This window comes from Salvia splendens, chromosome 11, assembly GCF_004379255.2.
Source record: "Salvia splendens isolate huo1 chromosome 11, SspV2, whole genome shotgun sequence".
Taxonomy (NCBI): Eukaryota; Viridiplantae; Streptophyta; class Magnoliopsida; order Lamiales; family Lamiaceae; genus Salvia; species Salvia splendens.
The window spans coordinates 3,512,555-3,527,653 of record NC_056042.1 but is presented as its reverse complement, the minus strand read 5'-3'; the positions used below and the strand labels follow the sequence as shown (position 1 = coordinate 3,527,653).

General features: G+C 42.6%; 2 protein-coding genes and 1 pseudogene across 2 annotated transcripts; 1 reads left to right on the top strand and 2 right to left on the bottom strand.

Moving 5' to 3' along the window:
- Positions 1-16: 16 nt before the first annotated feature.
- Positions 17-2,788, bottom strand: LOC121756460 (peptidyl-prolyl cis-trans isomerase FKBP4-like). The gene is made up of 3 exons (XM_042152011.1): positions 2,367-2,788; positions 1,302-1,490; positions 17-898 (listed from the first exon to the last, which is right to left on the bottom strand). The coding sequence occupies exons 1-3, from the start codon at positions 2,550-2,552 to the stop codon at positions 461-463; spliced, it is 813 nt and encodes a 270-aa protein (XP_042007945.1). The 5' UTR covers positions 2,553-2,788; the 3' UTR covers positions 17-460.
- A 4,207-nt stretch (positions 2,789-6,995) lies between these two features.
- On the top strand, positions 6,996-8,932 carry LOC121754073 (alkane hydroxylase MAH1-like). The gene is made up of 2 exons (XM_042149410.1): positions 6,996-7,665; positions 7,817-8,932. Exons 1-2 carry the CDS (start codon positions 7,165-7,167, stop codon positions 8,762-8,764), a joined length of 1,449 nt encoding a protein of 482 aa, XP_042005344.1. The 5' UTR covers positions 6,996-7,164; the 3' UTR covers positions 8,765-8,932.
- A 387-nt stretch (positions 8,933-9,319) lies between these two features.
- On the bottom strand, positions 9,320-13,801 carry LOC121756102 (annotated as a pseudogene).
- Positions 13,802-15,099: the final 1,298 nt, after the last annotated feature.

Below are 15,099 nucleotides of genomic sequence, written 5' to 3'. Positions count from 1 at the left end.
GCACAATCAATGCATGTATCACCACAAATTTCCACCTTTTCATATAGTATTTCACTATCAATCATGCTACAAGTACAACTTTCATCACATGTATCATCATAAATAAAAAGAAAAAAGTATAGCATCAACTTTGTACAACAAGGCTCCCCAAATCATCTGAATATGTCCGGCATAGTCACGGGAGCACTCGCGAACTCACGACTGAAGATGTGTACAAGGAGCAGGGATGCGTTGGATCCAAAATTTGAAGTGCCCCCTTTCCAGAGTATCATTACATCAAAGTGTATTTGTATAATATACAGGCTCTTCTTGACAGACAACAAGCATGTTTTGGAATGGTGAATGCTGCTCTCGGACCTTAGGAACCACGTGCTTTGTTCCACTATCGAGCATACTAATTCAAACTTACTCAATATCTAGAAGCGAGTAACCCAGAGCTCCAAGTAGATGCACCTTAGAGCTATTTAACTGCCTTCACGCCAACTGTTTTAACACGAAATCGATACTGAGGTTGAGAATCATCATCATCTTCGTCATCCTCATCATCATCGTCATCTTCTTCACTTGAGTCATCTTGTACCCTGTCCCACCTTGAGTAGTCTAGCTGAGAATGTCCTTTTGGTTTTGGGATTGTCTGCCAACCCAAGGAGGATTGATCAGATGGTGGTTGTCTGGTCATATTCTGACAGGGTAATATTTCTTCTGTTAGACTCACATCCTCAAAATTACTTCCGTTGCTTTCTTTTGCAGCATCAAGAGTCGCGTCGTTTACACTGCTTCCAAGATCTTCAATCTTGTCATCGTCCAGTTCCGCTTCATAAGGTTCGTGCTTATCCCCATCCACATATTCATCATCTTCTTCAAACTCTGCTTCATCTTCAGGTATTGGAGCAAGTGACTTCCTTAAACAAAAGACACCATCATTACTGACAAAGAACCAATATAGACAGAATGTTCCTCAAAAATGAAAAATGCACAATCAATTTATATTAATGCAGTACAGAGCACAGAAGAACTAATTCATAGCTGATGTACAAAGATAACTAGTAGTATATTCTAGGTATATGTACTTTTTCGTTTGATACAATACAAGAGAGATGGATATGAATAATTCTGATGTCCGTAATAGACATAACAAGAATGCACCAGGCTAAAGCACCATAAGAATTCAAATTGATAAAAAGATATTTTACTATGTTCAGAGAAAGACATTCTCATGAAAATGAAATAGAAAGAGAACAGAAAAAGCTAAAAGGGTATCAATATCAGAAACATCATCCAAAGCACAACAAAGTAACTACCAGTTGTGTCTTCAAATGGGTGTGAAGGTTTCTGTACACTTCTGATAATGGATTCAACTCAATCAGCCGGTTGACATCAAAAAGCGCCGAATGATACTCCTTTAAGGTGACCAGAGTTTGAGAACGCAACATCAGTGCTCCAGTGTGATTGTAATCAAGTTCCAAAACCGAGGTGCATTCTTCTGCAGCCTGAATAATATAGTGTATCACCTTTAAGATTAGCATTTGTTCAAGGAAAAAACTTGACAAGTTATTTGAAAAATCCTTTTAAAGCGTGTTTGGCCAAGCTTATAACCTCCTGAAATGAAAATGTTATAAGCTCTTAAAAATTATTTGACAAAATAAGCTCATCAACAACCTATAAGTTGTAAAATAACCTTCACCAGCTTATAAATAAGCTCCCAAAAAATAAGTTCTCCAATCCCAACTTATTTCATAATCTTACAAGTAACAATCTTTATACAAAAACAGCTCTACTATGGTTTATATCTAACTAATTTCATCAATCTTCCATTTCTATCTAACTATGATTTTCTTACTGTAGCTCACAATTCTCTTTCTAGTATCAGAACACTTGAACAACTTATAAACTCTTACAACATTACATACTAGTACAAGTTCTTGAAACATATTACAAACTCTCTAAAATGAGCTTTAGCCCCTTTAGTTTCCTTGCTTACTCTGACAAATGTAAGTGATGCAGAAAAATGAGTGCTTTAAAAACTTATGAGTTCAGAAAAACAATCCTTATGCACTCTTTATTTGTATTGGTTTATCACGTCAAACTAAGGAATCCAGAAGATAAGGGTCAATAGGTATAAAACTGAACTTATTTCCTAACACTAGCTGATCTCAACACTTTAAAAAAATTTACTCTATGTAATTTGACTTTGCAGCAGTCATTGAATTCCAGATATTCACAATGGATGAAAATAAATTTCAAAAAACGAAAACGTCAATTATCAATGGAGATATTGACGGACATCGTCAGAAACAATCCAGAACTAACAAGGCTGAGCTGATAAGCTAACATAAGAATAGAACATCGGTAGGCAACACGGATACCTTGTTGAAGTCGTGGAGCTTGAGATAACAAGCGGCGCGGTTGCTGTGAAGCGCAATCTTCTGCGGCGTGGTCTTGGCCATGGAAAGCGCGTCGGTGTAATACGCCAGTGCTTCGGCATACTTGCCCTCTCTGTACATCTGGTGCGCCCTCTCAATCTTATTAATCGCCGGCGATCCCGAAGCCATCGCCGACCACCGCAGCTACTAAATAGCTCACTCAATTCAAAAATCAATAGGAAAAATCTTCAATCTGAAACAACACAGCAGCTGCAGTTTGTGAAGAAATCAAATTCTAATTGAACACCGACAAAGATATGAATTTGAGGAAGATGAAATGAATTTGAGCAGAAATTGGGGAGAGAGGGAAGGCGGAGGAATAGATGAGAAATAATGGAACTAATAATGGGGATGACCCTCCCATTTCAGGACCCGACCCGCTTACCAGCCCAATTATTGGCTTTGGGAACTCGTTTATTTTGAGAGTCCGACCCGCTTCCAGCCCAATTATTGGATTTGGGAACTCGTTTATTTTCAGGGCCCGACCCGCTTCGAGTCCAATTATTGGATTTGGGAATTCGTTTGTTTAAATATTCAAATTTTGTTGCACATGATCCAGATTTCAGATTCACAGATTTAATTTAAGATGATTGTATTAGTATATTAATTAATATAATAATGGATGATATATAAAATCGTGTCTCCTGTTTATGAATTGAAAATTTGAAATTGATAAAACTTGATTTGAATGAGGTTATCTCATCCACCAGTTTCGATTTTCAACAACTCAATTACAAAATTACAATTTGAAGAGTTCACCACAAATAAATAGAACAGAAAATAATACTAATAAATTGAGCCTCGATCTCATCAAATTGTTAATTAGTAGTAGTATTATTCTTTGTAGCGAATATTAGAAATAAGAAATGGTGAAATTATATAAGAAAATGAAATATTTAAAATATAGTAAATTTTAATTTTCTCATTGTACTCCCATTCCTTGTTAGTTATCTTCTCAGTGATTAAAGTTCCTATATAATTAGAATTGTGTATTTATTTTATTATTGAGAAATAAAACTAAACGTTTTTCTCATTCTTGTTCTTTTAGGACTCTAACGAGGATTTATACCTCTTTCTTTTCAAACTTTGAATGTGTGCTCATAGATCTTAGTTTGTAGGATAGCTGAATCCTAATAAGTAATAAGCTTGGTGTAATAATAATGTGATGATGGGGAATGTTGGTTTCATGGGTTTATCAGTTTATGTATGATATTAAAAGACATGTTTGAGTGTTCAACTTAGAATAAACATGAAATGTTAAAGCCTTATATACTGACGATCAACATTATGCTTCCATGGGCCAAGGAAATATGAAAATCAATAGCTCTAAAGTCTTCTTCGTTATCATATTTGTTTAGGTATTCAAAAGCTATTAATCGAGTAGGAAATGAATGGATAAATTTTATTTCCGTCTTGAGGATAAGGTGTATTCTGAAATTGTTAATCATTGAAAATTTAGGAAAATCTATACAAAAAGTTAGAGCATCTCCAGTGGTTGCTCGTCCCACTCGGACATCCACTAGGACTTCCCAAAAATACATCCTGCCACGTCACTAGGACTTCACATCCCACTGCCACGTCACTAGGACTTCCCCTGCATAATCCGCCCTTCCCATCGCTCTTCCCACTAGGACATCCCGCAATAAAATAAATCACAATTATTTAACGGAATTATAATTTTGACACGGAATACGGGAAAATTATGTAATACATAGATGTCCGACTCGGACATACGGAAAAATTACATAATAAAAGGGAAAAAAGAAAAAATACATAGTCCCACCTACTCGGCTCACTCCTCGTCCTCCTCGTCGCCTATGCCGCCCCCGTTGTCCTCGCCGCTAATCTCGGCACCATCATCCCCAATGGGTGGCATCCCCAAATCGCGCCGACAGTCATCGATCACCTCCTTCAACATCCTTTTGTACACCGAATCGGTCGTGCTATGCCACCTATGCATGGTCCGAACCAAGGTACTCGTTAGCTGCGAGCGGGCGAGACGGTCGTACTCTTCCGGGGGAGCAGGGGCCTCCGATTGGACCTCGAACGACCCGCTACCGCTGCTGCTTCCCCTAGCCATCCGCTGCGCAGCCTTTTGCCCAATCGGGCGACGTTTACGGCGGGAGTCTCGTGGAGGAAGCGGGGACACTTCATCGGCTTCTGGGAGCTCGTGCGAACCCGCACTGCTGCTGTATTCACCGGAAGCGTTGATCTTCGTCCGCTTGGGCCAGCCCGAGTCGACACCGGCACAAAACTTCGGAGACTCCCTCACAACGAGATAGGCCTCCCACTGGTCGAAATCTTTGAACTTCAAGGTTGGGTCGGGGTACTGCGACAAGGCACGCTTCTTCACATCCTCCTCGGACATACCGCTGGTTGCCTGGCAGAGGTTATTTTGGTAGAGGCCGGCAAATCGACTAAGCTTAGGCCTCAACCGATCCCACTGTTTCCGGTATTGTTCGGGAGTGCGAGGCTTCGCCCCAGCCGGTTTGTGTGTGAGGTAGGCTTCAGCGACGCGATGCCATAGTCTGTCAATATGCTGGTTAGCACCGACGTAGGCATCCTCGACTACTGAAACCCAAGACTTCGCAAGCGCGACGTTTTCCCACACGCTCCAGATAGTCCTCTTTCCCGTCTCCTCCTCATCCACCTCTTCTGCCACCGTTCGCGATGAGGAGCCCATGGCTTTCCCCTTGCCCCTGCCCCTGCCCCTGCCACGACCCTTGCCCCTGCCCCTGCCCCTTGCTGCTGTCACCACATCAGCGGGAGTCTCCCTGGCCCTAAGTCCTCAAAAGAGAACGTTTCCAAGGGGGTGAACTGAGTCTCCGGAACAATACTGGAGGGGAATCAGTAGACTGCGTATTGATAAATGGGCGGTAGACATCCTCCGCAGGTGGTTCAGGGCCCTGGCCACTCCCTCCCCCAACGGGAGCCGGCATCATTCCCGGCATCATCCCCGGCATCATCCCACCCATCCCCATCATATTTGGGGTCATGCCCCCCATCCCCATCTCCATCCCCATCATATTTGGGGTCATGCCCCCCATCCCCGCTGCCCTGGGCATCATACCACCCATATCACCCATCCAATTGTACATATTGAAGTACGGGGGCATCATACCGCCCATCCCACCCATTTGGGACTGCATCCCCGACATTGCTGGCGTGAAAGCATTTTCGCTAGCGTTTCCCTCCAGATATGCGGGAAACGTCGGAGTATGCGACTCGCTCGTGGCGGGGGAGTTCATGTTGCTATCCATTAAGTAGAAATGAAATTTGTAGTAAAAAGAAGAGAGAAACTTGTTAACACAAGTGGTGCGAATGAAATGAAGTTCAACGAGACGTATATATAGAGTTCAAAAAAAAACGGACGTTCGACCGGACGTCCGACCCCTCCCCCCACAATGGCGCCCGTAGACTCGGACGTCCCGCGGATATCCGAGGACGTGCGACGTCCTACCTGCATGGGCGTATCCGACCTTATTTTCCACAATGGCGGATGTCCGGTCGCCCGTCGCCGACGTCCGAGCCGGACATCCGCCGCTGGAGATGCTCTTAGAGAAAAGAAGCAAAATTGTGCCCACCACTTCTCAACATTTATTATTTCCAATGCCATGTCCCTGTTAAACTGAAGTTGTCACTATCATATTCCTAACAATTGCGAATGATTAGTCCGAGGTTCTAACATGGGGCAGCAGTTGTTATATATTTGAGCAGTGAATAAATAAAAATAATATCCGTACTCCATAAGTTAGCTTGTTTTTATTTTTTAAAAATAGTACATTAATTTATAGTATTTGGTTGACCATATTCACTTTCTTAAATACTCTATTAGATATCCGTGCAATGTGCTAAGGGCATCCGCAGTGGTGCGTATGTCCCGGCGGAATTCCCTGTGGACTTTCAAAAACACCTTCTGCCACTTCATAAGGGCTTCCCACTGCTCTGCCACGTCATAGGGAATTCCCACTGCACAGTGGCGGACTTTCCCTACGGAATTCCCGACGGAATTCTCACATTAAAAAAAATCACAAATTCACAAATTAAACAATTTTTGGAAGTAAATAATTTACGGGATTAAAATTTCGACGCGAATACGGAGAAAATGCAACCACTTTATTTAAAAAAAAAACATACTTCATTTAATGCACAATACGGGACGTCCGTGCGGAATTCCGTGACAGTCCACGCAATGGCGGACGTCGGGACGGAATTCCGCGGACCTGCGACGTCCTCAACCCAACTCCGTATCCGCGCCTAGTACGCCTAATGGCGGACGTCCGCGACGGAATTCCGAGACGTCCGTGGGAATTCCGCGCGAAAGTCCGCTATTGCGGATGCTCTAATTGTGCTCCTAATAGATTCATTACTAAGTGACAGTAACTTGATCCGTCAATCCATTTAATTACTGCCCTCTATATTATTTGAAATTGTAGTGTAAAAGAGCAAATTGAGCATGAATTTTGTCTATCATTGTATTCATTACTAAACAAGAGTGACGCTCACATTGTATTCTTATCGCAATATCGCAATAATGACAAATTCAATCAAATGAGTCCATTTAAAATTACTCCTTATACAATGAGATTACTGCACTTGATACACAATGAATTTATTAAAACTCCGTGACGAAATGTAAATAATTTTCCTTTAATGAAGTACTCCTATTATACAAAGAAATTACAATCCGTATCATCTCCGCAACAATCAATCCACAAACAGAACTCTCTCCCCCAATCCAATGGCCATCATCGAAATCACTTTCCTCTCCCTCTCCATAATCCTCCTCCTTTTCCTCCGATCAACCCATCGCCGCCGATCCACGTCGCTTCCGACCAACTGGCCGGTGGTCGGGATGCTCCCGGGCCTCTTTCCCAACTGCCACCGCATCCAAGAATACATAACCGAGCTCACGGCCGAGTCCGGCGGCACCTTCCACTGGAAAGGCCCCGTCTTCTCCAACATGGACATGCTCATGACCAGCGACCCCGCCAACATCCACCACATCTTCAGCCGCAACTTCTCCAACTACCCAAAAGGCCCAGAGTTCAACAAGATCTTCCAAATCCTCGGCGATGGAATCTTCAACGCGGATTTTGATGTGTGGGAGCTCCACCGCCGCACCACTCACTCCTTCTTCACCCACACGGCCTTCTCTAGTAAACTGGAGAACGTCGTGTGGGATAAGATCGAGAACGGGCTTCTGCCTGTTCTCGACCACTCAATGGATGTTGATTTGCAGGCAAGGGCAGACCTACATTGACAAGACAAGGGGCATTAATTTACAAAAGTCCTTAATTAATAATCTAAATCATCTGAAATTTTACTTTTTAATAATATTTTAATAAATATCTTGTACTAATGTTCATTTGTGCATTCGCCCCTGATTACAGGATATTTTCCAGAGATTGTCCTTCGATACTATTTGCAAGCTCGTATTGGAGTATGATCCTTGCAGTTTATCGGTTGAGATGCCGAACATCCCGTGCGAGAAGGCGTTTAACGACATGATAGACGCTCTTCTCTACCGCCACCTCCTACCGGAGGTGGTGTGGCGGCTGCAGGGATGGGTGGGCGTTGGTAGAGAGAAGAAGCTTCAGGAAGCTTCTAGAGCCTTCGATGAGTTCATCTACCCTTGCGTGGAAAGATCCAAGGATGAATCAAATGGTTTGAGCATGCTCGCATCGTTTAAAAAGGAGTTTCAAACGGATTCAAACAAATTCTTGAGGGATACCGCGTTGAATCTGATGCTAGCCGGAAGAGACACCACCGGCGCCACTCTCACTTGGCTTTTCTGGCTAATCGCCTGCAATCCCTCGTCGGAGGAGAAGATCCGGCGGGAGATCGACGGCGAGGAATGGAGGAGGAGGTTTGGCGTTGAAGAGTCGCGGAGGTTGGTTTACCTCCACGGAGCTCTGTGCGAGACGCTGAGGCTGTACCCACCGGTCGCGCTGGAGCACAAGGCTCTAGTGCGGACGGATGATCTCCCGTGTGGGAAGCGGATCGAGGGGAACGCGAGAGTGGTCATATCTTTTTATTCCGTGGGGAGAATGGAGAGCGTGTGGGGGAAAGACTGCCTCGAATTCAAGCCGGAGAGATGGATCACTCCGAGCGGGAAGATCAAACACGAGGCGTCGTATAAGTTTCCGGCGTTTAATGCCGGGCCGAGGACGTGCCTAGGGAAGGAGATGGCGTTTGTGCAGATGAAGATGGTGGCGGCGGCGATCTTGCATCGGTACCGGATTAAGGTTGTGGAGGGGCATGTGGTTTTGCCTCGTGATTCGATTATACTTCAAATGAAGAATGGTTTGAGGGTGAGTTTGTCCAAGATTGCAAATTGATATTGGATTGTACTACTCCTATATGTTAGTTAATAAAATGTGTATGGAACAATGGAAGATTAGGATGTTCTGGTTTTAAAATTCGTTGTTTCAAACCGAAGATTTGGTTAAGATATACCGTGTAATGTTTATTTGATGGTTCAAGCTTGTGGGATGATATTGTTTGATCACGTGGGCAAACGAGTACCAATAAGTATGTATTCGCTGAAGGAAGTATTGTGTGCGGCCGCACATTAATTTATATTTATTGATTTGTACTCTAAGTTCTACTACTAATTTTGACTATAATTTATTTTACTATTAAGTTAATATGATAAGCTCAATTGAAAAAAATAATGTGGGGATTGTTGGATCGTGACTGGTCAACGCAGTTTGACATGATCGAACAAGTGATTTTCATTAAATAGATAATATTTTCATTATTGGCAAGTGAGATACATGTTGGTAAAATCATTACAATCATTCAATCAAGTTCTCTTACAAGTGAGATAGTAGTGTATAGTATAATAGTAGAAAACACGCACAAATACAAGAGAGATTATTGCAATCATCCGATCAAATTCTCTTACACAACAACACCTTCAAACCTTCCTTAGCATGTAGAAGGATAGAATCACAAGGTGAAACCTTGTGGCCCTCCACCAATCTCACCTTGTACCCGTACAGTATCGCCGCCGCCACCATCTTCATCTGTATGAACGCCATGTCCTTCCCGACGCACGTCCTCGGCCCCGCGTTGAACGCTGGAAACTTGTAGGACGGCTCGTGTTTGATCTTCCGATCCGGCAAGATCCATCTCTCGGGCTTGAATTGGAGGCAGTCTTTCCCCCACACGCTCTCCATTCTCCCCACCGAGTAGAATGACATGATCAGCTTCTCGTTGCGTGCTAGGCGATGCCCGCTCGGAAGGATATCCGGTTGCACAGGAGCTTTATGCTGCAGCGGCAACGACGGGTACAACCTCAGCGTCTCGCATAGAGCCCCGTGCAGGTACACTAGCTTGTGCGATTCCTCCGCAGTGAAGGCTCTTTGTACAATTCATAATAGATATAAGACTAAACAATATCATAAAGTGAAACGAGTGATATTTTTCTCAATATGCATGAAAGAATAAGATCAGATATAATCCCATGTTAGTAGGTGGAAAAAATCTTAGATAGATATCCATATTTTCAATGTACATGAAACACATTAGCTTCCATATATAGAATACATTACAGAAGATTGATATATAACGTTACAGATTCAGAATTATATCCTCATATTATACATATATTATGATATTAGAGAGGGTGGCTGATCATGAACCAAATTTAACAGATCCAACAATAAATGTGGAGTGAAACTGAAAAAATGACTAATCCAACGGTATATCTAGAATTTAAATTTGGGTTAATTCGATGGAGGAAACGGCTTGAAGAGTTCAAGGAATAGTTGTTGTATAGCAATTAAAACATAAATAAATATAATAATAGTATCCCATATAAAATAAAGAGGAAACTTAAATCACTAAATTAGTCTAATGGATTACTCCTATCCTCAAATAATTTTAGAATGAAATTCTATAAATTTATATCACTTATCATACATAAAATTATGGGTAAACAATAATTCTTCTGTCGGCCACCAGTAATATTAATTTTCTATTATTGAAAGTTAATGCAATTCTATTATTATAAGATGATCCTCCACTCTTCTCGTACCTTATTAAATTTTGTATCGCATGCTATCAACACTAGTACTAGAATCCAAATTCTCAGCTTAGTTCATGTATAAAATATCAAACCTCCATTTTTTGTTGAGACCGAGCTCGGCTTCCAGTTCTTCTAGAATCTTCCTCTCCGACGCAGGGCTTTGCGCGACGAGCCAGAAGAGCCACGTGAGGCACGCGCTGGTCGAGTCCCTCCCCGCAAAAATCAAACTCAGAGAAGAATCCTTGAGAAACTCTCCAAGACTAGCACCAACCGCAATCGATTTCCTCTCATTATACATCTTCTAAAACGCTCTCAACACATCCGCATCCTCCCCACCGCCAACAACCCGCGGGTAGATGAAGTCATCAAACGCCGCGGCAGCCTCACCGATGACCCTCTCGTCGCCGACGTTGAACCACCTCTGCACCTTCCACACCCACTCCGGCCACAGATGCCGCCGCAGCAGCGGCTCCGCCACCCTATGAAACGCCTTCTCACACTGAAAAAACGGCAAATCCACCCGCAAAGAGCACGGGTCGCTGCCGAGCACGAGCTTGCATATGTTATCAAAAGCCAACCGCTGGAAAACATCCTGCAAATCCAAACCCTCTTTTCTCCCGCAGAAATGGTCGAGCACTGGGAATAGCCCGTCCTCGACCTTCTGCCAGACGGCCCTCTCGAGAGATTCGTTGAAATCGGCGCGCTTGAGCTGGGCTATGGTGGTCTTGCGGTGGATCTCCCAGAGCTCGAAGTCGGCGGCGAATATTCCATCCCCGATGATGTCGAAGATCTTTCGAAACTCGGGGCCTTTCGGGTAGTTGGAGAAGTTGCGGCTGAGGACGTGGTGGATGTTGGCGGGGTCGGAGGTGAAGAGCATGTCGATGTTGAAGATGCGGGGCCCCATGATTCGGTAAGTGCCGCCGCAGGCGACGAGGACCTCCGTGGCATAGTCGTGTTGTTGAAAAGTAAAATGCGGAAAATAAAAATGAAGAACTCTTGAAGACTACATTTTGATTGATTTGAATTGTTGTTATTGATACATAGTACATAGGTATTTATAGGACTCTCCATATTAATATACCTAGGAACTATACTTATTGGAACTCCACATTATAAATATTATTCTCTTCCCAACATACTTGGGACTCCACATATTCTTTTCCCAACATACTTGGGACACTTCAAAGTTATCTTTCCAATACTCCCCATCAAGTTAAGTATCGAGTTTTTTCGACACTTAACTTGCATGATCTTCACTTTGATAAATAGTTTATACTCGTATTCAGGAGTTCTTCAATTTTCATTGTCAGTTTATACTCGTATCATAGAGTTTTTTCAATTCTTCATTGATAGTTTATACTCATATCAAGGAGCTCTTCATCATTGAAAGTTTAAACTCATTTCAAGGAGCTTCTTCAATTTTTTGTTGACAGTTTTAACTCGTGTCATAGAGCTCTTCAATTTTTGATTGACATTTTTAACTCGTGTCAAGGATCTATCTTAGATAGTTTTTGCTCGTATCTAGGAGCCATCTTAAATAGTTTTAGCTCGTATCCAGGAGCCATTTAGATAGTTTTTGCTCGTATCTAGGAGCCATCTTCGATTTGGGTTTTTTTCTTCATATTTCGCAAAAGACATAACATTCTTTCGCAATTTTTTATAACTGGGGAGCAATTTGCAATTTTTAAATGTGGAGGGACCAAATTGTGATTTACCTCCAATCAAAACCGCCGCCCCTTTGTTTCTCTCCTTTTCTATCATTTCCAACTTCAGTCGTCTCTCCTCCATTCGACGAGCCCGAGCCGGCTCCTTCTGGTTTCTCCGGCTGTGGTAGTCCATTTCATTTTCCTTTCCAACTCCGGTCACCTGCCTCTTATCGGCCGGTGCTTCTCCGGCATTATGCTCCCCCTCTCTTCGGAATTCTCCCTATTCCGGGCAGCATTTTTCACTTTGGTTTCTCCTCTTGCCGCCATCACGGCAGATTTCCCCGCCTCAACTAAATCGACAATTGTGCACCGAGCCTCCTTCGCGGTTGATTTCTCCTCCGGTTAACTGGCCTTCGCTGCACTAACCACAATGCTGATATAATCGAGGATGAATATTCCGACAGGGTACTTCCTCTTCCCTTCTGGCGGATAATTCTCCTACTGCTTTGCCTCTTTTCCGGGCTGTCTTGCACTGTAGTAGCTTTCTCGCCCTCTCACCAGCGGGCATCTTTGCCTTCTCGGCCAACCTACATTTGGGGAGGGATTGTTCGGTCGGCTACTTCTTCTCCCCCTCGGCCGGACAAACCGAGGACTGCTCCGTTTCCTTCTCTTTTTCCAGGTGGCTTCTCTCCAATGGCGGCGTCAAAACTGGTGGTTGGCTTTACTCCTATAGCAGATGATCGTTCGACAATGGCTGATCTTTCCCCCTTCCCTGGATGATTTAGAGTCCTTACGTTCGCAGCCTCTCTCGTCTGCCTCCTCTGTTTTCTCAGCCCTCCTACTTCCCGGTTTCGGCTTCGTGCTGCTTCGATGTCTAGAGACGACAGCGACCACTGCTTGCTTCTTGCCGCTGCCATCTCCACCATGGTTGGTCATTAGAAGAGCAGCAGCCTCACAGTCGCCGACGTCTAATCATCGCTGTCGGGGTTTCAAGGCCGTTGTCATCGCCTTGGCTACCACCGCTGCTCGCTGCTGCTGAGGCCAGAAGTGAGGCGGCTGCTCTGGCATGGTCATCCACTGCTGATGATGGGGCTGTTGCTGATCCTTCCCCATAGGTGGTGGCGCCATTCCTCGTGGCTGCTGCATCATTCTCGGCTGGAGCTAAACCCAAAATTTTCATAGTTGTTTGGTATACTTGGCAGATTCTCGGCTGTATATTTGGGAGAGGTTTTTTTTTTTTTTTTTAGAGACAGATCGATCCATGGAAGGATCGAACCTGCTCTGATACCATGTTGAAAGTAAAATGCGGAAAATAAAAATGAAGAACTCTTGAAGACTACATTTTGATTGATTTGAATTGTTGTTATTGATACATAGTACATAGGTATTTATAGGACTCTCCATATTAATATACTTAGGAACTATACTTATTGGAACTCCACATTATAAATATTATTCTCTTCCCAACATACTTGGGACTCCACATATTCTTTTCCCAACATACTTGGGACACTTCAAAGTTATCTTTCCAATACGTGTAAGCGGCGGAAGTTGAGGAGGATCGCCGGAAGCATGCCTAGGAGCGGCCACAGCGTCGGCTCCGGTGGTTTCTTGCCTCTTCTGTGAGACAAGTACCATGCAAGAATGAGAGGAGGTATCATTAAGAGTAAATTGTGTTGGAATTCGAATATGGACATTTTTTGAGAGATTGTTGTTTTTGTGATGTTGGTTTTTAGCTTGCCTCTATATATAATGGTATTTTGGTTTTGGGGTAATCGTATAATATAGATAGGGAGGATCGCAGAATTAATTTGTGCCAAAGTTTTTCACAAGAATTAATTGGTTATGGGCTTATTGGCAGAGTTTAGGTACAATGACTTTGTGCCATCAACGAAAGTAATGATTTTAGGGTAAATAGCATGACATTTTTATAAAATTATATCATTCTCGGGCCATCGTGAATAGGGATGTCAATCAACCTAAAATTGTGGATAGCATGAAAAAGATTACAATCCAAATGATTTATATAGTAATAAAAATGGTTGCCTTGAAGTTAACCCAACCTCATAAAGTTGACCAGAAATGAGTTAATTCTCATCAAAGTTTTAAATGTCTGAATATTTTTTCAAGCTGAATTATCTCAATGGGTTAGCCCAAATCCAAAGGTTATGAGTTATAGTTGATAATTTAAATAAAAAAAATATATCTCAAATGGTTCGTGTTGGGGAACGGTGGTGCACACCCGAACTCCACATTAGTATGATATTGTACGCTTTGGGAAAAGCCATCACGGTTTTGCTCTTGGGGTACTCCCCAAAAGGCCGCATACTAATGGAGTTGGGGTATACTGCTTGCAACTCTTGTTCATTCTCCGATGTGAGATATGATTTGCTCTATCACAGTTCGCATAACTGAATAGTCCAACAATTCGAGCGGATTGATCCAAACCCGAGAGAGTTTGTCCGATTGAAATCCCCAGTGGTAAAAAGTGAAAATTGCTTAACAAAAAGGAATAGGAAACTAACTTGAAAAAATTAATTATATTCTTATAAATAAGTGAAATAACTAGATAATTATATACCCTGCAAAGGCAGCGACAGTTGATTTCTAAGAGTCAGAGCTACAAGAACTATATATCTATCTATATGCCACACTGCCACACCGAATAGCCCAAAAATTTGAGTGGTGATGCAAAAATGAATACCACATCAAGTTTCAAGATCAACAACATAAAAATCTCAACCAACACCCCAAATAATTACTACTACTATCTATCGATCTATGAATTAAATAAAATTTACTATACACGTCTGCGACACAAAGTAACTTGAATGCATTGAACATGTCACATATCTTTGTATAGGTGATGGGTTTTATTGTCAACCCAATTTGGGCTCTTATAATCTTTGTAGATTGTAGTAGAGTACTATTTTATTAATGGAATGCTAGTTTCCACCTATTTTAGTGTAATTCACTACTAGAAATTTAGCCTAAT

Excerpts from the sequence above, each read along its gene's own strand:
- LOC121756460 (XM_042152011.1), bottom strand. The coding sequence starts at position 2,552 with ATGGCTTCGGGATCGCCGGCGATTAATAAGATTGAGAGGGCGCACCAG. Across the intron at positions 1,491-2,366 it reads AGCTCCACGACTTCAACAAG|GCTGCAGAAGAATGCACCTC; the intron begins GTATCCGTGTTG and ends TATATTATTCAG. Across the intron at positions 899-1,301 it reads CCCATTTGAAGACACAACTG|TCACTTGCTCCAATACCTGA; the intron begins GTAGTTACTTTG and ends TGTTTAAGGAAG.
- LOC121754073 (XM_042149410.1), top strand. The coding sequence starts at position 7,165 with ATGGCCATCATCGAAATCACTTTCCTCTCCCTCTCCATAATCCTCCTC. Across the intron at positions 7,666-7,816 it reads CAATGGATGTTGATTTGCAG|GATATTTTCCAGAGATTGTC; the intron begins GCAAGGGCAGAC and ends CCCTGATTACAG.